The following is a 19,966-nucleotide window of genomic DNA, read 5'->3' on the forward strand; positions in this document are numbered from 1 at the left end:
TTTTAAAATTCTTTATGAATAGATATAATTTACCTGCTGATTAAAAAAGTGAATAGTTTATCTATATACCGTTTTTGTTAACATACTAGTATATTGCCTCGTGCAATGCACGAGAATATTTTAAATATTTTATATTTTTTAAATGATAATATTAGAATTTAAAATAATTAATAAATGACATATATTTAAATAAATTTATTTTTCTAAAATGTAATATATTAAAGTATAATATTTTTTATACACTAATTTTTAAGTTTAAATTAAATGAATTAATAGACGACCATTTCATTATAAAAAATAGAATATTTTATTGGTGTAATAGATTTTATTTTAATATATTTTTAAATTTTTTTATCAATAAATATAGTCTGCTTGCTGATTAAAATAAATTGTATAGTTTAACTATGTACTTTTTTTTAACATATATGTTTTGTTTTAATCCTATCCTATTTTTTTTTGTATTTTTTACATTTTATTTTCGTGTGATAATAAATTATTATTGTTACAAAAAAAAAGTGGAACCTTTGTACCTTATTAATAAATTTATTTGAGTTAAAACTTAATAAATAAACAAGATTTTTGTTTGCAGTGGAAAAGAAAGAAAGAATTGAAATGAAATCTGAAGAGTTTTGATCTGGTATTCAAAACGGACGGTGATGATGGGGCTGACAGATAGCTGGATATGGAAGCAGAATCTACCTGAATGAAATGACGAAATTGCCCCATTTGTGCAACAAATACTCGTTCCTCTGTGCAGAGTCCTTGCCAAATTCTTCTTCCTCATCGTCCTCGTCTTCATCTGATTACCCAAACCTGTTCTTGTTTTATGCAAGGTATGGTTCCAATCTCGCTCTCGCCTTCCCACCACTGCGGATTTTCATTCTCCTCTTTTTTCAATTTTTGCTAACCATCGCTCTTCGTTTCTCTATCTTTTTATTTGTTCCTCAAATGATTAACCTCTCGGGGTGCCGATGCAAGCTTCAACCGTAGCTCATTCCTTTGTTGTTTCTTCTATTTCCCTTTTTTCTCTTTTCATTTTCGATCAACTTCGCCGCGTGCCTTTGTTTTCATTCGTTTCAATGTTTGAGCTGCCTTAGGGTATCTTAATCTGCGTTTTGCTGTTGATTTTAATTTCGGTTTTGGGTTCTGCTGATTTTCACGCTGTCTGATTGAGCTGAAAGGGTTTATTGATTATGCCCTCTGCGTGCGAATTTGAATTCGTGAACTGGATTGCGATTGCCAGCAGAACCGTGTTTTTGCTTGATTCCGCGTGTGATTTCAGATTCAGAATGGGATTCCCTTTTGAATGTTGGCAATGTGGTTTTCTTTGTTTTTCTCCTTTTTTTTTGGCCTAATTTCACATTTTGTTTCTTAGGACCGATTTTTTTTTGTAACCATTCTGTTCTAATGGGTTTTAGATATTCACATTTATAACTGTTTAGCTTAAGGATAGATTTTGCTGTATCTACTTAGTAAACCATAAAGGGTTTGTTTGGATTCCGACTATATAAGTGCTTTTGAGAGGTCTCTACTGTGTATATAGAGCTTTTTACAGTAGAGAGGCTCACAAATCCTGCTTTTCATTTGTTTCAAATGCTTAATTTAAGGCGAATAACAAAATTTAATTGACAATCTATTCACATTGGCATGTTATGATTTTAGATGGGAGTTCAACGGCATGAAGCGCTTGCTGAAGACGAGCCTGCTGAAAATGCTTTTGCTAGTAGTTCTTTGAACCAAGGTGCTCTTCCCAGTGAGTCTGCGAAGAGCAATCCATGTGTAAATACTGAAAGTAGTGAAGTTAATGAATCGGGTGACGTTTCTTATAAGAAAAGCAATACATCACATATCTATAGACAAGATGTTGTGAAAAATAATACCAGTGGCATGATTGGGATTGTGACAGAAGTCGCCGGTGATTCAGATTCAGATTCAGATAGTAGCATCACTGATGATGAGAATGATAGTGAGGATGAGGATGGTGATGGTGAGGAAGGCGATGATAGTAATAATGCTAGCAGGAACTCTGAAAGTAATGTTTCTGCTGGGCATTGTAAAACTGATGCACTTCTGGCTGACCAGCTGCGTGTACTGTGGATGGACGAGTCTGAATCCACTCAAAATTTCAGTGACGTTGAAGTTGTTGATCGTGGATTTTTACATGGTGATTTTGTTGCTGCGGCTTCAGACCCTACTGGGCAAGTGGGTGTGGTGGTTGATGTCAATATATGTGCGGATCTGTTGTCCCATGATGGATCTATAATAAAAGATGTCTCGTCAAAAAACATAAGGCGTATTAGGGATTTCACTGTTGGTGATTATGTGGTGCTTGGGCCCTGGCTAGGCAGAGTCGACGATGTTTTGGATAATGTAACTGTCTTATTTGATGATGGTTCAGTTTGTAAAGTTTCGAAAGCAGATCCATTGAATCTTAAACCAATTTCTAAGAATATTCTTGAAGATGGGCATTTTCCTTATTACCCAGGGCAACGGGTAAGGGCTAGCTCCTCATCAGTTTTCAAGAATTCAAGATGGCTGTCTGGCTTGTGGAAAGCTAATAGGTTAGAAGGTACTGTAACTAAAGTTACAGTTGGATCAGTGTTTGTTTATTGGATAGCATCTGCAGGTTATGGGCCATATTCTTCTACTGCCCCAGCAGAGGAGCAGAGCCCAAAAAACTTAAAATTGTTGTCTTGTTTTTCTCATGCAAATTGGCAATTGGGTGACTGGTGTCTCTTACCCTCATCAGTACTGTCATCCTCAGCTTCCATGGACAAAGGCATATCAAAATTGGAACTTAACGATTCTGCTAACAATGAATTAGATTCTAATCAGACTGGAAGTGGGTGTGATTCAGAAGAAGCTACTGTTGAGGAAATAAATGAGAATAAGGATACTATGGACCTTGATCCAGCTGATACTTTGGAAGGGAATGATGGACACGAGAAAAGTAATCCTTCACGTGATTCTAGCTCATGCTGCAGTTCTATCTCTGTATCAAAGGAACCTGTCCATGAAGCTTGGCCTCTTCACCGCAAGAAAATTAGGAAAGTTGTCATCAGGAAAGAAAAAAGGGCCCGAAAGAAAGAGGAAAGTTTCGAGAAAGCTCTTTTGATTGCCAACACAAGAACAAAAGTTGATGTTGCATGGCAAGATGGAACAATAGGGCATGAACTGAATTCTACAAGTTTAATTCCTATAGATAATCCTGGTGACCATGAATTCGTTTCAGAGCAATATGTGGTAGAGAAGACCTCCGATGATGGTGAGGATATTTCTGAAGCAAGGCGAGTTGGGGTGGTGAGAAGTGTTAATGCAAAGGAGCGGACAGCTTGTGTGAGGTGGTTAAAAAATGTTGCTAGAGCAGAAGATCCTCGAGAGTTTGACAGCGAGGAAATTGTAAGTGTGTATGAGCTAGAGGGCCATCCAGATTATGATTACTGCTATGGGGATGTGGTTGTTCGCCTGACACCTGTGTCTGCACATTTAGAAACAGCTTCTGTTGGAGAGTCCACTGAGAAATCGGAGCAGAAAACTGAAGAGTGTGGGATTAAAAAGGAAGCAAAAATCCAAACTGATACTAATAGAGTAGAAAATGCATCTAGTGATACTTCTGTGCAATTTTCTGACCTCTCTTGGGTTGGAAATATAACTGGCCTTAAGAATGGTGATATCGAAGTTACTTGGGCTGATGGAATGGTGTCAACGGTATGCTCATTTTATTATTTCCTGCTTTTCTCTCCCTCCCTATATATATTTTAATGCCTGGTGGAAATTTAAATGTTCTAAAATTAAGTCTAAGGTTTAGGATTTCTTTAATATCTTTGTCACTAAAATATTCTACTATGTGCTTTACTATTACAATAACTTTAGACCATATACTTACAATCAGCGAATGTTCCTTTCTGTTGCTCTGAAGAGTAATGCAGGTGGACTTTTGTGAAAATTTGGCAATTAGATTAGAATTTTGCTTTGGGATGTTTATTGGGTATGTACTTCACTGAAAGTGAGGGAATATTCAAACTTGAGGATCAAGTAAACTTAAATGTTTAGGGCCTCTGTTTTCTAATCTACCAATGTAATATAGCCTAATGAGTCCCCAAGAGTACAAAAAAGGCCAAAGCCCTGAAACAAACACCTAATAAGGATCTGCTCCGGCAAACTGAATTAAGAGCTTGTTGAAAAAGTGCTTATCATTCAGGCAACTAGGCGCTTATGCATAGATTGTTTCCATAATCAAAGAAGGAACAATGTTTTAAATCCTTGATAGGCATGCACAGTGGCTGCCCCCAAAAATGCTAGACTGGATGGTAGGATAACCGCAACTCAAAGAAATTAATTAAAATTCTAAGAAAAATAATGATTCAGAGAATAATAATATAATAAAGAGTAAACAGAGGTAGAGAAACCAATTGCCAAATAGAAAGTGAGAATCCATTAGCTAGAAAAGAGAAACCAGTTGTCAACTTGTCAGTAAGTACTCAGCAGAGAGAGAAATGAGGTTGAGTAATGTTGTACACGGAAGCAAGGGTTGGTTGAGAATGAAAGTGAGAAATGACAGCTTTTTGATTGCTTTTATTAGCAAAATATTGTTGTAGAAATTGAAATCTAAAAAATGTCCCCATCAAACAGGCCCTAAGATTAGTGGTTAGAGTGCTTTTTAGTAATTAAGAGATAGTTCTGCTATCCCAGTGGTTATGGCTGCTATTTTGCCTTTGACAGGGGCTACTGTGAAACTGCTAGCTACAATGGTCCTTGAAGTGGCCAGGGACCACTCCACCTTGCTACACCACTATAGTGGTGCTATAGTCTGCTATTTAGAACCCTGAGAAGAAATATGATCAAAAGGCTTCCTTATAAGCTAAAGTTGTGTTTAGAAGCGATCTTGAAGAGCTTATTAAAATAAGATGAAAATAGCTTATGGACATATTATAATCTATTTTGGAAGTTCTTTCAAACACTTTCACAAGTGCTTATGTCATAAGATAATCTCAAATAAGATATGATATGAATAAGCTCTTCAATGGCATCCTAAATGTACCAAGACATTCTATAGACTAGATAGATAAAAAATTCAGGATTTTTTTTGTTGAAGTTGAATATTATAACTATAATAAAAGCTCGGTTGGTACATAGGCTTATTTTACTCAAAATAAAAGATTGAGGTCAGAATACATATATATTAACTTCATATTCAAAGGCATTTCATGTCTGATGATAAATTTTTTTTTTTCCATTTGAACTGTAATGATTTACTTTACTTCCAGGTTGGACCCCAAGCAATCTATGTGGTTGGTCGAGACGATGATGATGAATCAATTGCTGCTGGGAGTGAAACAAGTGATGCTGCAAGCTGGGAAACTGTTAATGATGATGAAATGGAAGTCCTTGAGGATTCTAGAGAGGTTTGTTTCTTTTTTACCTGGATCGTGATTCTTACCAACTTTCAACTAGTTTCTTTCTGAGAGGAAGCCTAAAGAAAAAACTGTTATTTTGATCCTTATCTAGAGTTGCTTCCACTCATTAATAAAAGATCTGAGATAAGTAAACTGTGATTTACTCTTCTTGCAAACTTTTGCTGTTTTCATTTCACAGCCTTGCACTTCTTTTTCTTCTTGCCTCTATGCACACAAGCAGCAATGCATCTAATTTTAAATGTCTGTTTAATATTTTAATTTAAGTGATGGTGATCATTATCTCATTTCAAAAGGTCTTTGAAAGTTTATGATAGACATCCTATCTGCCAACTAAAAATGTAGTTATTAGCCCGTTTCTTAAATTATGATGTATTATGACTTGCAGGATATTGAGAGGGAAAATTCAAGCAGTGTCACTTCCGAGACAGAAGAAAGTGGAGAGAATGATTTTGGTAGGGCTGCTGCACTTTCTGTTCCCCTAGCAGCATTTCGGTTTGTCACTAGACTTGCCAGTGGAATATTCTCAAGGGGCCCAAAGAACTTGGATTCTACTGACATGCAGATAAAAGCTGGACATGAACATTCATCACCATTAGTTGATGACGAGTCTAGTTCTCAGAGGCTTATTCCAATTGACGGTGATACTTCAGGAAATAAGAATGGAAGATACAAGGAGGTTGTGTCGGAAGCAACTGAAAATCTGGAAGCATGTGAGGCACTCTATGGCTTGAAAAATGATGCTCTTGAAAGTTGTGATAATGGGAGTTGCAGTTTGAAACATTTTGACATAACCCAAGATCCATCAGACCACTATTTTATTGGTGCAAATGGACAGGTACTGCTGCTGCCTTATTTCTAATAAGAGTAGGGAAAAGGAAGAATGAAAAAGTACTTCATGCTTACTGTATATTAGGGCTCTGTTAATATACCCTTATAAACTTGACTTGGTGTACTATTAGCAACTTGCTCCTTTTTGTTAGACCAAAACGCCAACTCCTTTTTAAAACAGACTAAATTCAATGGTATTAGTGTAGTTTAAAATGCATTATCTATTTTAGAAGTACTAATTTTTTAAATTGCTCTCTCTCCTAGTATTTCCTTTCCCTGTTATTGTATGTTCTCTTGTAGTAAGACAAAACAATTTGACCAACAAGTTGTGAAATGAAAGGAAAAACGTGGAAGAGGAGAGATAAGTTGAATTGTTTTTTACAATAAATAGATAAGTTGTATTAATATCTTTAAAATTTAAGATTATAAAAGAAAGGAGTTGGATTTTTGTCCAAATAAAAGGGTATAGGTTGCTAATAGTCTTTTCCAAAATCAAGTGGGTACATATTTTTGATAAACATTTATTTATCAACTTGCTCGAATTTGCATGCATAGGCCTGTTTATTCACACTAATCACTATAGATTAGTATTAATGTAGATTAGGTTCTTATAAGTTATATTTAGCTAACCAGAGATCAACAGTGTTATCAATAGAAGCATCAAAACATGTGAATGTGCTCACATATCTATTCAAATGTTAGCTTCTTCCTTTTGTATCTGGTTTCCTCTATTGTATTATACTGAAATTACTGGATTATTTCCAATCTACTTTCAGAGTAGCAACCGGAAATGGTTAAAGAAAGTGCAACAAGATTGGAACATACTGCAGAATAACCTTCCTGGTCAGTGATACATTTATTTGATCATCTAAGGCTTGTATTAGTGACCTGTACACCAAATTTAGTAACTGTAAATGTTTGAAACATTTTGACAGAGGAAATCTATGTACGAGTTTACGAAGATAGAATGGATCTCTTGAGAGCAGTTATTGTAGGGCCATATGGAACCCCTTACCAAGATGGACTCTTTTTCTTTGATTTTCACCTTCCGCCAGAATACCCTGATGTTCCACCGGTAAGGAATTTTATCTTGAAGCTATTTTGCTGTCCAATTTATAATGCTCCCACCAAAGAAAGGGAAGATATGTCGATGACGTTCAGTTTGTATATATTTAATTCAAATGGGATATATCTCATGCCTTTTCTGTGTTCTTTGTCTGGGTTTCAAATGATATGCAGTCTGCATACTATCATTCTGGTGGTTGGCGAATTAACCCTAACTTGTATGAGGAAGGGAAGGTTTGTCTTAGCCTTCTAAATACATGGACAGGCAGGGGAAACGAAGTATGGGATCCAAAATCCTCTAGCATACTTCAAGTCCTAGTTTCACTTCAAGGTTTAGTACTCAATTCTAAGCCTTACTTCAATGAAGCTGGGTATGATAAGCAGATTGGGACAGCCGAAGGAGAGAAGAATTCATTGTCATACAATGAGAATACCTTTTTACTTAACTGTAAGACTATGATGTATCTTATGAGGAAACCCCCCAAGGTAATTATGAATAAGATTAAATTTTATTTTTTTTTCAATCCATTTTATTGAACGGTTCATCTTTTAACATGATTAATTAGTTAAAGCACTATTGCACTGTGCTTACTTGGTTTCAGTAGACTGACGGTGTATACAACAGTTCATGTATCGTAATAGAAAACTGAAACTCCTTAAAAGGTTAATAACAGGGTTAGCAAAGAAGCAGAAGAGTATTTTGGAGAACTTACATGTTTTGATTAGCTTATTTTGGGATTTTTTTTTTTTTTTGCTAATTTCCTAGGAGAGCTTTGAAAAAAAAAATACTATTATTTCAATGAGCGTATGAATTTGTTTAAGCAATTGCAACATTTGCATGTTTCTTTGGCAGTAGTTTATGTGTAGTCTAGGAGTTGTTGAGACAGCTGTTGATTGATTCTTAGCTGTGCGAGGTATATTTGACTGCTGTATTTGACTCTAGGATTTTGAAGTACTCGTCAAAGAACATTTTAGGAGGCGGGGCCATAACATCCTTAAGGCTTGTGATGCATATATGAAAGGTTGCTTGATTGGCTCGTTGACTAGAGATGCCTCCGTTAGTGAAAAAAGCGGCCAGAATTCAACCTCTGTTGGTTTCAAGTTGATGTTAGCCAAGATAGTGCCAAAGCTTTTTCTGTCACTTAGTGAGGTTGGAGCTGATTGCGAGGAATTTAGGCATCTCAAAGATTTGTAGCGAAATTCGGTGATACATTACTTCCGTAAAGCCACTTGGTCTGCTGACTCTGCCCAAATTTAAAATATTGAAAGGTACCAACAAGGGTAAATATTGTCATATACTGTCAATGTTTTGATTTCTACCATTTATACCCAATTCATTTCTCGTTTAAAAGATCAATTTACCTCTAGGAGCTTGAAGGAACTTAACTGGTGGGAGTTATATTACGTTGAGAGAAGCAACTACTGATAGAGCAGGCTGGATATCCTCTTGATTTTGATCACCTGTAATGGGGGAGGCAATGTTGGTTACTAACTTTTACACTGTTTACATTTTTTTATTTCTTTTATATCTGGGATTAAGCGAGCCAAATGGCATCGTGTGATCCATACAACCAACTTCCCTTAGTGAGATAAGGCTTTTGTTGTCGTTGTTTTATATATGGGGAGAGGGTGGTGGGAGTCGGAGTCGGATTTTCATAGGTATTTTAAAGAATTTGGTTGTCTTGGATTGATTTATTTACCTTCTGTTTCTGAAGATACGATGAATTGAATATAGTTGAAGAATCCCCTCCTCTTTTATAATGTGTGTGCCTTGATATTTCTTTGCTTTAGTTTAATCCAGAGTCAAGTTGTAACTATTTTGTTGCCATGATGTTTTACCATTTCTTATTGACTTTGTTTTTATTCCACTGTCCAATTTCTATTTATCAGAATCCCTACTTGGGAAAAAGGTATTAATATTTATTTGACCAGTTAGGATGCATTTAAGCATACATAGATGTCTTAGTAACATCGTTTCTAATAAATTTCAACACGTCAAATTCATGACTTTGTAAAATTCTTACATGTACTGATTATCATTTTTGTATACAACATCCTATACTGAACCAAGAAAGAAACTTGTTACCCTAAGATTGATTTTGGTACCTGTAAAAATTTGTTGGCCGAGGTTAATCATGAAAAATGGTTGAGTTCATACCATCGATGTTTTCCACGCAAGATAAATTTGCGCAGCATGCACACTCCTTGGTGGCACCCTTGTGTAATGGAGGTAGTTTTTGAACATTGATCCCCTTTGCATTGCATAAAAACTTGAGTACTTTAATGTTTTTGATCCTTCACATATTATGATTTTTTTTATCTTGAAAATAATATAATTTTTGTGCTCCTTTTCATCACTGCCTCTGTTGGTTTGTCTGCTAACTGTTTACATGTCTCCTCATAATGAGAATAGAAAACTTATAAAGTCCAGAGAGATAACATAAAAAGACTTATGAAAGAGAGTCTCATTCTGTTTTCTTTGTTTTGAAGTTTGATCTTCATAGTTTTCTCTTTTTAGTAATTGAAATGTAGCAATGTGTGCAAATTATTCTACTAGCTTATTTAATGAGTCAAAATTTAATAATTATATTCATTTATTTTACACATTTATTTAAATAAAATGTATGTATGAATAATTTATTTTATGTGTACTATTTTTAATGAAAATTTGGGACTATAGCAACTAATTATTTTTTGTCTCTAAAATGGATTTTTATTTCATGATTTTTCTCGTAATGTTATTCTTATTCTTAAAATTATATTAAAGTTATAAAAAATTAATATGGAAAAGAAAATTATAAAAATATTTTTTATTAATTTTTATAATATTATAATTGCATAAACTCATGAGAGTTACTTGGTAGATGACACAATTTATTCGTTATGTTCTTTTTATTTTAAATCTTTCAATGGAACTGAAATGTATAGATTTTTTATGTAGTATTTTTTATGTAGTATGTTGTTCTATTTGACTTTTTAGCATACCAAACATTAAATAAAATTCACATATTTTGTTTTGTCCCATTTATGTCCATAAAACATTTACTTAAGTTGATAAGATCAATTTTACGATAAAATAAACAATTAATCAATGAAATGTATGGAAAAAATTAAAATAATTAGATAAAAATTCTAAAATCAAATCAAATTTAAGAAGGGTTACTTTTAAATTGAGTGTTGCCACATAATCCATCCTAAACTTGGTAGTCCACACTTGTAATGATATTAGTCAAATAAAAAAAATACTATCTCTACGTAATTTAACTCTTAAAAGAATTTTATTGATAAAATATAAGATCAATTTATAATATTTAATCAAGACAAATTTTACTTTTAAATGATTTAAATTTTAAAAATATTTTATATTTAAGTGAGACCATTCTTATGTTTCTTTTGTAAAAATGAGTTAGATACTTATACTAAATAATACTAGTTAGGGAAATAGATGTGTGTTAGATTTGGATGGTAAGTGAGAAATGCATGGTAGAAAAGAAAGTGTAAATAACAGTAACCAATGATAAAATTGGGGAAGAAGAAGATCAGAGTTTGTTCAAGTGCTTGCATTTTTTTAAATTTAAAACGTCATTTTCTTATCTTATGAATCCTGATTTTTCATATCATCATGATCCATTTTTTTCAGAATATCGGCACCTACCATGATAAGGTTGTTGGAAAACATTTTTGGTTGTTAGTTCTAAGAATAATTTGTTGCCATTCCACCAAGAAAAATTGACTCATGAGTTCCACAAATTCTTAATAAATCAGCAGCATTTCAACAACCCTCTCCATTAGCAATCCATTGAAATAACAGTTCTTGAATCTCTTGAGACAGCAACTTCAAAAAAATTTAATTGCTGAGTTTTTTTTTATTGAGGGCAAACATAATTTGATCTAGTGTATGTATGAAAATGAATAACAATTTTTTTTTATCAGTAAAAAGCAATATATACATATAAATCACTTCAAAGGTGATTCAACCCATTTACAAAAGACTAAAACAACTACACACCTAACTCCGCTCAACAAACACCAACACAAATAAGCTAAATCAAGAAAAGACAAGTCAGAGGATCAAAACACCAATCAGAATAAGAGAATGAATAAGTAGTTATGAACTCTTATTAAAGTTTCATTGTGGAGGTATTTTTCGTGGGAGTATGGAGAATTTATTGGTGTTTTCTTTGCGTTTCTTGAAGTCTATGGTTGCTGAGTTTTATTGAATTATACATGCTATGGAGGAAGCTCAAAAGATGAGGCTTACTAATGTTTTACTTGGATGTGATTCTGTCTTGGTTTATGCTGTATTTACTACTATGACTAATGTTTCGTAGATGTTTCGTAATCAATAGAATACTTGTCTTAGTTACTCATATTTTTCGTGAAGGGAATGCATGTGCTGATAAGTTGGCTAATTTAGAATTTATTCACAGAAAATCATTTCATTGGTATAATAGGCTTTCATCTAGTCTGTTTTTAGAATTCTTTATAAATAAGTATAGTATACATATGTATCGTTTTTGTTAACATATGAGTTTTGGTCTAATTCCTCCATATTTTTGTATTTTCTTTATTTTTTCTTTTTTATCATAATACTTTTTTTATGTGATGATAGATGATTGTTGTTAATTGAAATGTCAGCATGTCAAGTTGCATAGTAATGCTTGAGATAAAAGCTTTTATAAAAAAAAAAACTAGAATTTGCTTAGCAAAGCAATATCTACTTATGTTTGACCTAACATAGAACACAACGATATCTTATCTTGGGTGTGAAGTTAACAATCATTCTGCCAGCTATGCTCTTCCAACTTTTAAGTTGAAAACTTCAAGTCTGTTTTTGGGTCCATTAGCCACTTTCTTTCTATTTTATTATGCACAGTTTATAATGGTAGCATCTTTTGAATGCCAAATCATGACATAACAAACTTCACAATGTTCATAAATCACAAGATCATTTAGACCCCCACATGAAATGCTTCTTCAAGCACAAGCAAAGTGACTATCCACCCTCATGGGGGTTACAAATTTTCTAAAAAATTGCACCCTCATGCTCTCAATTCTAGCTTTGCACTTTACTTTTCCCTTCAGCCATGTCATGGCTAGTGTTTACACTGTTGGTGACCAAGATGAATGGAGTAGCCAAACAAATTTTGCTTCATGGGCAGGGAGATACAACTTTAGCAGTGGTGATGTTCTTGGTATTTCATTCAACCTTTACTTGATTACTATGTTTGTCTTTTGTTTTCAAGGCATATTCCTATAATGTTATCATCTTTCAATTGAGTTTTTCTCCTTGTGATGCTTTGGTTCAGTTTTCAAGTACATTAAAGGGCAACATAATGTGTATGAAGTGACAGAAGACACTTTCAGATCGTGTGATGCAGGTAGTGGAGTTTTGGCTAAGTATGAGAGTGGAGAAGATGAAGTGGCTCTGAATGAGGTGAAGAAATATTGGTTCATTTGCAACTTTGCAGGGCACTGTCTTGGGGGCATGAGGTTTGGAATTGAAGTGAAAGATGGCAACAATGTCACTCATTTCAAGGATGGTGCAGTTCATCCACCATCAATGGAACCAACTCCTTTGGATAATTCTTGTACCAGTTATTTTGTATCTGATAAAAGATGGAGAGTGATTCAGAATTTTGTTCCTTTAGGGTTATTTCTCTTCAACTGTTACTTTTGGTGAATTTGTCTTAGGTACGTGATTTGATTATTTATTTCTATATATCCCTTTTGTATGTATACTTTTACAATTCACAAATGAAGCACAAGAAAGGGTCTTCTGCTAGAATTTCAAATATAAATATTAAAATTAGAGTGGTAGCTGTGCTGTTACCAATGTGTTGTGAAGATGAAGCAAAGAAATTATGATGGTTAAGGGACTTTATAGTAACCTATTAGTATAGACAATGATACGACACAGACACTGATACGATACATACATGAATATTGATACAATACAAATATGGATATAGAAATATGTATAATTTTTAAAATATAGGACAGAAATATAATACATGAATCTATATATTATATAATGAATTATATAAATTACAATATGAGAATACTCGCACTATCATCATCCATGTTTAAATTTTGTTTAAATTTTATTTGTAATAAAACACAATTGATCATGTAAAAAGTCTTTAGTCATACATATACTTTCGTTGTGCTTATATTCTAATACAGTGATTAGTTTTGCTTCAGAATCTAAGTTTATACGAAGCTTGCATCATTATTATTCATGGAAGGTTTATTAAAATTGTAATAAGAAAGTTTATGAGAAAAGACTTAATATAAAAAGTTAAGTATGAAAATGGTGGGGATATGCAGCTATCTGGTGTTGATCCCTTCCCACACCATTCTCAGAATTTGCTGTCACCTCATGGCTCCATCCTCTGTAACGGTTCCTCGTAAGCTCCAGCAGCGACTCTCTTACATCTTCAGCTTCAACACTTTCACTGTCCTTTTTCTGCAACACTCAAAAACACACTAATAATCAATTTTTCAGCTCAATATGCTTATATAATGAGAGGACATGATACAAGGATTCATACTTTACAACAATCATGCACTAGAAAGAAAAACAACTATTGAAGATCCTACATCGATTAAAGATTAAAACATTTCATAATATATAAAGTGGGTGCAAACTTTATCTCATAAATCGGTTTTATGAGATTGAGTTAAGTTTAAAGTTCACTTCTTAATATAGTATCAGAGTCATTCCAAACTTAACAAGTGTTTGTTGGATTTATCATGTCATCCGCTAACGAACTGTTATCAGATCACTCATAATATGTTGTCATAATATGTGTGCATTTCATAGTTTATAAAGTGAGTACAAACTTCACCTGATAAACGGACTTTATGAGGTCGAGTAAAAATAAGATTCTTGATACAAGAAAGCATATAAGTTACCTCCACTTCAAAAACATTTGAAACGAGACCCTTGTGGCTTGTTACCGTGGCATGCACTACATCCATGCCAATGGTGTTGAAGGACTCCATCAATCTCACAAACCCACCAGGCCTGTGTTCACAGAATACCTTCACAAAATACTCATTCCCATCTATCAGAGCCACTTCCACTTGCGGCTGCAAATGTACGCAAAATGTTACAATCAAATTCAAAACACAACACCATTCCTAATACATGTATGGTTTAGAACTATCACATCTTCATAACATAGAACTATCACATCTTTTGCTTGTAAATTAAAAAAAAAAAAGTACTTGACTTACCATGTAAAGATTAGTCATGATCAAGTATAAGTAAGAATTTCATTCAAACAATTGAGTTAGGTTTTCATATTTTCCATTAAAAACAATTGATTTGTTTTAGGTTAGGTAGGTGTTTCTTTCTCCTGAGAGACAGACATAAAGACTGATGTTTTTGTTTGGACATTTGTGGACTCTATGTTAAAAATGTATAAGGGTTGGAACACCTCTCTGAAGTGGTTTTTATTTATTTATTTTTTCTTGTCGATAAAAAAACAATCGAGAGGTTATATACTTTAGGTACCTCCATCTGCTGGGTTTGCTTGTCAATGAGAGCTGCATCTTCCTGCTTTTGTTTGGACACATAGCCATTCCCTGATGTGCCCACATGCAACCCAGATTGGGACTTAGCATGTTCATGATTTGGACACAGTTCACCAACACCCACATATTGATTATTATTGTTATCATTATTCCCATTGATGCAGTTGCTTTCAGTGTCTGCATTCTCCTCAAGCTCATCTTGAAGCTCCTTCACTTGCTTCTGCAAATCCTTAACATATTCAATGGCATCTCCAAGGATAGAGGCCCTATCCAACTTAGAGATCCTTGGAACCAAAGAACGAAGCTTGTATAACCTGTCATTCAGCTTCTTCCTCCTCTTCCTCTCAGCCATGAGGTTCTTGGACTGGTTCCCTTTCCCATTCCTCCTCCTGTACTTTCCCTCTTCCTCTTCCTCGTTCTGCTCACTGCAATCCGACATTGAATCTGATCGACCCTTCACCAGCTCCTTCTCCTCCTCCTGCTGCTGCTTCTCTTTTGCCTCCAAAGACTCTTCAGAAAACCCATCGCTCTTCACTCTGTTCTGCTGGTTGTAGTTGAACTGCTGCATCAAGTTCAGTGGAGAACTGCACATGGTGATCACATGTTCTGAAGGGTGGAAGTGAGTGTTCCTGCTATTGTTTCCTTCGTTTTCATCGCCCAAAAGTGGGTTTGGTTGCAAGTTCTCAATGTAGCTCATTGAGTGGTTCACCGCTTCAATGCACTGGTTTGTCACAAAATCTATCACTTCATGGTCTTCATGCACCTGTTGCATTGCATATAATATATATACATACACATAAATATATAGATATATATAAAAAGAGAGAAAAAGTTTAATCTAATTATAGAAGAACTTGTAAGTTATATATGACAGTACTTGTTTGGTTACAAACAGCTCAACTAGTCCACCTGGTGCTGAAATCAAAACCTGGGTCCCCATTGTTTCCTGCAAAATATTTTTTTTTCTATATATTAGAATAGAGATGAAAAAAAAATTAGAAGGAAAGGAAAAAAAATATAAGAATGAATATTTCTTCTAATCTATTTCTTATTTAGATTTAAACAATGAATTTCAATATTAGTTTCATTTTAAAAACTTTGTATTCATGTATTTTTTTTTTATAAAAGTTTTTATGTTACATATCAATATGCAATTTGACATTTTTGTTAGGTTGACACCTTAAATAACAATAATTATTTGTTATCACATGAAAAAAAGTATTATTATAAAAATATGGAGGCACTAGACCAAAATCTACATGTTAAAAAAAGACGATACTCATAGGTAGACTATACCTATTCATAAAAAAAATCTAAAAACAGACTAGATGAGAGTCTATTATACCAATTAAATGATTATCTATAAATGAATAATCAATTAGTCAACTTATCAGTACACGCATTCCTTTATTTTGTATCTATGTCCTTTATTACCATAATATATATATATATATATATATATATATATATATTGAAATTCATTTGTTATACCACAGATGAAGTGAAAATAAAATAAAAACATAAAAAGTTGACTTACATCCAAAATGGTGGGATCCAAGCTATTGGAATAGTTGACCCAAGTGGGTTGGTTTGATAATAGGGTCTGTGTATGAATCCTGTTGATTGTGGTATACTGAGTAAGAATACAAACAGCAAGATAGAGAAAGTACTGTAATTTCATGACCAGAAAATATATATATATACAGACCCAGAATTATCTATGGGTATGGAAGTGGAAAGTTGTGAAAGAAGATCACAGGACTTTGTTCTGGGGTGTGGATAAGTGGTGTCCCTGCATGAAACCACAGAAGACACAGGAAAAAGATGTTCTTCCCCACCATTTTGGCTGCTTTCAGTGCCACCACAACAGCAACCCGACCACTCCAGAAACCTATGCAAGCATCACAATTGAACACAAGAAGAGAAACATAAAAGAAGAAGAAGAATCAGATAAAATTATGTGTAACCTTTCGTCTTCACTCAATTTCCAGTAGATACAATAGTCCCATCCGTTCAAACCCACCAGGGATCTTAGTCTTTCCACCAAGGTTTGCATGATGATGTTCATGTCACCTGCAAAAGTGCCAATTGATGCTGAGAACCTCTTGCTACCCGACACAAGCCAGGTTCCAAACCAATCAACAAAGTTCGTCAGATGTCGAATTGACATATGTCTTATGCACTATGTTTTTCCTACAGACAAAAAAAAAATAAGTATGTTTTAATTATATGATAATGTGATATATGCATATCTAGTGACACCATCATTGGAGTTGAGAAGATTTCATCACTTCAGAATGATACAATCCATATAAAAAAAATCTGAGAAAACTTTACAACACAACACCTTTCTACCGACTCAAAACTAACCCTCTAATATTACATCGTGTTCATTTTCAAAATGATTTTAAATGAATCATCCATTGAAATTTTATGGTTAAGATTTGTTCCCTTCAAGTTTTCATGCATATATATATATATAGTTTAAACACCCACATGCATCCACGTAGATACCCCACATAAATAGAAAAGGAATGAGATATATAAACCTACATGATGATAGTAAAAATTCCAGTTTTAGTTTTAAAAAGCAAAGTGATTACAACTTTTTCTTATCAACAAAAACGAATAAATAAATAAGAGATATTTTATAGATACATTAATTTTTATAAAAAAATCTACTTAAGACTATCTCTCTCCAATTACTCAAACAAAAATCTTAAAACTAACATTTCATACACATAATTATCAAGTATTAAATCTAACACCATTATAGTCCCTCTACTCAAAACTGAATCCTTCTAAAATATTCTGACAAACTTCATACAAACCAGAAAGCAAGAAATCAAGAAAGTGGCTATGGTTACTTGATCCTTTGACTAAAATGAAGAAAGCAAGAGCAAAACTGAAGAAGAAACAAAAAGTAGTATCCATATACAAACTTAGTTGATAGCAACAGTTAACTGCACCATGATGCCATGAATCTGAATGATATCCATCTCAGCAAAGCAAGATGAGAAGCAAAGTTCCTTGTGTGAATGTAGGAAGAAAAGGAAGATGCACACAGCATTGAAAGCACAACACACCTGGTCCTTTCCTTCTTTATTTCATAACAATATGTTTTTATATATGTATATTGGAGAGTGGCTGTTACTATGGTAGGTGAAGTGCAGAGGGTGAATGAGAGAGAGAGAGAGAGAGATTTGCAATGAAATAGTTCTTTTGCTTTGTGTTCGGTTAAGGAAGAGAAACGAGAAATGAGGAAAGAAAATTGAAAGATATGATGAGTTGGTGATGGTGGCAGGAGCATATTGCATGATCAAGATGGCGTACAAAACCTTAACTACCTTAGCTAAACTTTTTCATTCCTTTGGAATACTATATTCTCTCAAACCCTCAACTACTCTACTCAATCTTAACCACAAAAGGAAACTGCATTTCTAAAAACAATTATGCACTTCATTATCCATAATCAAGTATTAAGTTTATTTTAGACATCAACCCTTGATTTTATACATCAATAAAGTTACACTCATGAATAAGGCACTGATGAAAACTTAAATATATTGTAGAGTGATGAAAAGAGAAATGGGTAATTTTTTTTTTAAAAAAAAACTTATATTCTCATGTTAGGCATCACTATTTAACATCTCGGCTAGTACTATAAAAAAAAATCATAAAATAGAAACCAATTTTAGAAACTAAAAATAATTAGTTGTTTTAATAACTAAATTAAAAACCATTTTAGAAACCATTTAACAATAATAGAAACTAATTTAGAAACCAAACCTTATTTTAGTCTCTAAAACACGGTTTCTAATTTAGTAACTATAACAACTAATTATTTTTTGTCTTTAAAATTGGTTTCTATTTCATTATTTTCTTGTAGTGTAGGTTAATACTTCAAGTAACAACAATCATTTGTCACCACATGAAAAAAATATTATTAAAAGGATAAAGAAAAGAAATATAAGAAAATGTGGGGACGACCAAAAAACTCATACGTTAATAAAACAGTACATAAATAATCTATATTTATTAGTAAAGAATTCTGAGAAAAAACTAGATGAAAGTCTATTATACCAATGAAAATATTCTTTATGAATAAAACTTGAGTTAACAATTATCAATACATGCATTCCCTTCACGAAAAAAATGTGAGAAACCTTAAACTTGATTTTTTCACAATAGTTAAGACAAGACAAGTGTTTCACATATTACAAAGCATCCAAGAAACATTAGTCCTAACATTAAATGCAACACAAACCAAGGCAGAATCACATTCAAGTCATGAACTAATAACACTCATATTTTGAGTTTGTTCAATAGCATGTATAACTTCATAAAATTCAGAAACCAAAACAGTTTTAACATCAAGGAAAACATAGGAACCACTGATAAATTCTCTTATACTCCCACATAAAATACCACCGTAAGTAGCAAGATCAGGAGAACCCCTAACAGTATCATCAGTGTTTATTTTAACTCAATCTGAAAAAAAAAATAGAAACGGGTAATCTTAACAGTGATGAAAACTAAAAGAAAATAAGCAAAATAAAATGAAGAACATCAAGGAGCATAAATATAATAACCCATAATTTAATTGGAAAAATACTCATTTAACACTGGTTAAAAAAAATCTGGTTTTTGTATTATATATTAAATAATAAAAATAATATATTATAGGTCACATTATCAGATGTATTCATGTATCATCACTCAATTTAATTAATGTTAAAAAGTGTACAAAATAAAAACAAAAACAAAAAAAGCAGGAAGTAATTCTGACATATACTTCCAGTTTTTGAAGATTTTCAGTGTATATGCTCAATTGGAGTCAAACTGGCTATTTGAAATGCATGAATTTTCTTTTAGTATTAGATTGATGCACAGATTGAACATGAGATTGGTGCTTGAAAACTATCAATAACTATTTCACAATCAAGATTTAAAAAAATTTAATAAAACAAAAGTATAACACTGTTTTATATATTTTGTTGAATAATATATCTCAAATAAGATTTTAACAATTTTAATTTTAAAAAATCATTAATTCAACATACGATATAAGAATAGTTAATATTATTTTATAACATGGATGCGGTAAATAACTA

General features: G+C 33.1%; 3 protein-coding genes across 7 annotated transcripts; 2 read left to right on the forward strand and 1 right to left on the reverse strand.

Moving 5' to 3' along the window:
• The first annotated feature begins 634 nt into the window (after window positions 1–634).
• On the forward strand, window positions 635–9,071 carry UBC23 (ubiquitin-conjugating enzyme 23). 3 transcript variants are annotated; one of them, XM_068633874.1, is made up of 9 exons: window positions 635–833; window positions 1,663–3,708; window positions 5,268–5,405; window positions 5,803–6,252; window positions 7,022–7,088; window positions 7,181–7,320; window positions 7,485–7,796; window positions 8,254–8,591; window positions 8,679–9,071. In XM_068633874.1, exons 2-8 carry the CDS (start codon window positions 1,663–1,665, stop codon window positions 8,503–8,505), a joined length of 3,405 nt encoding a protein of 1,134 aa, XP_068489975.1. In that variant the 5' UTR covers window positions 635–833; the 3' UTR covers window positions 8,506–8,591; window positions 8,679–9,071. The 3 variants fall into 3 exon arrangements, with proteins under 3 accessions (XP_068489975.1, XP_068489974.1, XP_068489973.1); XM_068633873.1 differs by having other exon boundaries at window positions 8,254–8,579; window positions 8,663–9,071; XM_068633872.1 differs by having other exon boundaries at window positions 8,254–8,579.
• A 2,839-nt stretch (window positions 9,072–11,910) lies between these two features.
• On the forward strand, window positions 11,911–13,047 carry LOC137828213 (basic blue protein). The gene is made up of 2 exons (XM_068634693.2): window positions 11,911–12,505; window positions 12,620–13,047. The coding sequence occupies exons 1-2, from the start codon at window positions 12,319–12,321 to the stop codon at window positions 12,991–12,993; spliced, it is 561 nt and encodes a 186-aa protein (XP_068490794.1). The 5' UTR covers window positions 11,911–12,318; the 3' UTR covers window positions 12,994–13,047.
• Window positions 13,048–13,434: 387 nt separating this feature from the next.
• Window positions 13,435–18,106, reverse strand: AMS (basic helix-loop-helix (bHLH) DNA-binding superfamily protein). Of its 3 annotated transcripts, none has more exons than XM_068634711.2 (8): window positions 17,822–18,106; window positions 16,820–16,925; window positions 16,561–16,743; window positions 16,390–16,468; window positions 15,730–15,798; window positions 14,833–15,615; window positions 14,229–14,405; window positions 13,435–13,779 (listed from the first exon to the last, which is right to left on the reverse strand). In XM_068634711.2, exons 2-8 carry the CDS (start codon window positions 16,918–16,920, stop codon window positions 13,612–13,614), a joined length of 1,560 nt encoding a protein of 519 aa, XP_068490812.1. In that variant the 5' UTR covers window positions 16,921–16,925; window positions 17,822–18,106; the 3' UTR covers window positions 13,435–13,611. The 3 variants fall into 3 exon arrangements, with proteins under 3 accessions (XP_068490812.1, XP_068490811.1, XP_090161208.1); XM_068634710.2 differs by having other exon boundaries at window positions 16,820–16,960; window positions 17,822–18,032; XM_090305082.1 differs by having other exon boundaries at window positions 16,820–17,045; window positions 17,822–17,931.
• Between the last annotated feature and the right edge of the window lie 1,860 nt (window positions 18,107–19,966).

The sequence above is a fragment of the Phaseolus vulgaris genome, chromosome 7 (genome assembly GCF_051622355.1).
Source record: "Phaseolus vulgaris cultivar YP4 chromosome 7, ASM5162235v1, whole genome shotgun sequence".
Classification (NCBI taxonomy): Eukaryota; Viridiplantae; Streptophyta; class Magnoliopsida; order Fabales; family Fabaceae; genus Phaseolus; species Phaseolus vulgaris.

What these genes read in the sequence shown, in the direction of transcription:
- UBC23 (XM_068633874.1), top strand. Translation starts at nt 1,663, where the DNA reads ATGGGAGTTCAACGGCATGAAGCGCTTGCTGAAGACGAGCCTGCTGAA. An exon ending in TCCTTGAGGATTCTAGAGAG is followed by an intron (nt 5,406 to 5,802) that starts GTTTGTTTCTTT and finishes TATGACTTGCAG; the next exon opens with GATATTGAGAGGGAAAATTC. An exon ending in TTATTGGTGCAAATGGACAG is followed by an intron (nt 6,253 to 7,021) that starts GTACTGCTGCTG and finishes ATCTACTTTCAG; the next exon opens with AGTAGCAACCGGAAATGGTT.
- LOC137828213 (XM_068634693.2), top strand. Translation starts at nt 12,319, where the DNA reads ATGGGGGTTACAAATTTTCTAAAAAATTGCACCCTCATGCTCTCAATT. An exon ending in TAGCAGTGGTGATGTTCTTG is followed by an intron (nt 12,506 to 12,619) that starts GTATTTCATTCA and finishes GCTTTGGTTCAG; the next exon opens with TTTTCAAGTACATTAAAGGG.
- AMS (XM_068634710.2), bottom strand. Translation starts at nt 17,922, where the DNA reads ATGCTGTGTGCATCTTCCTTTTCTTCCTACATTCACACAAGGAACTTT. An exon ending in TTCAGATTCATGGCATCATG is followed by an intron (nt 16,961 to 17,821) that starts GTGCAGTTAACT and finishes TGTGTCGGGTAG; the next exon opens with CAAGAGGTTCTCAGCATCAA. An exon ending in AGCAAACCCAGCAGATGGAG is followed by an intron (nt 14,406 to 14,832) that starts GTACCTAAAGTA and finishes GTACATTTGCAG; the next exon opens with CCGCAAGTGGAAGTGGCTCT.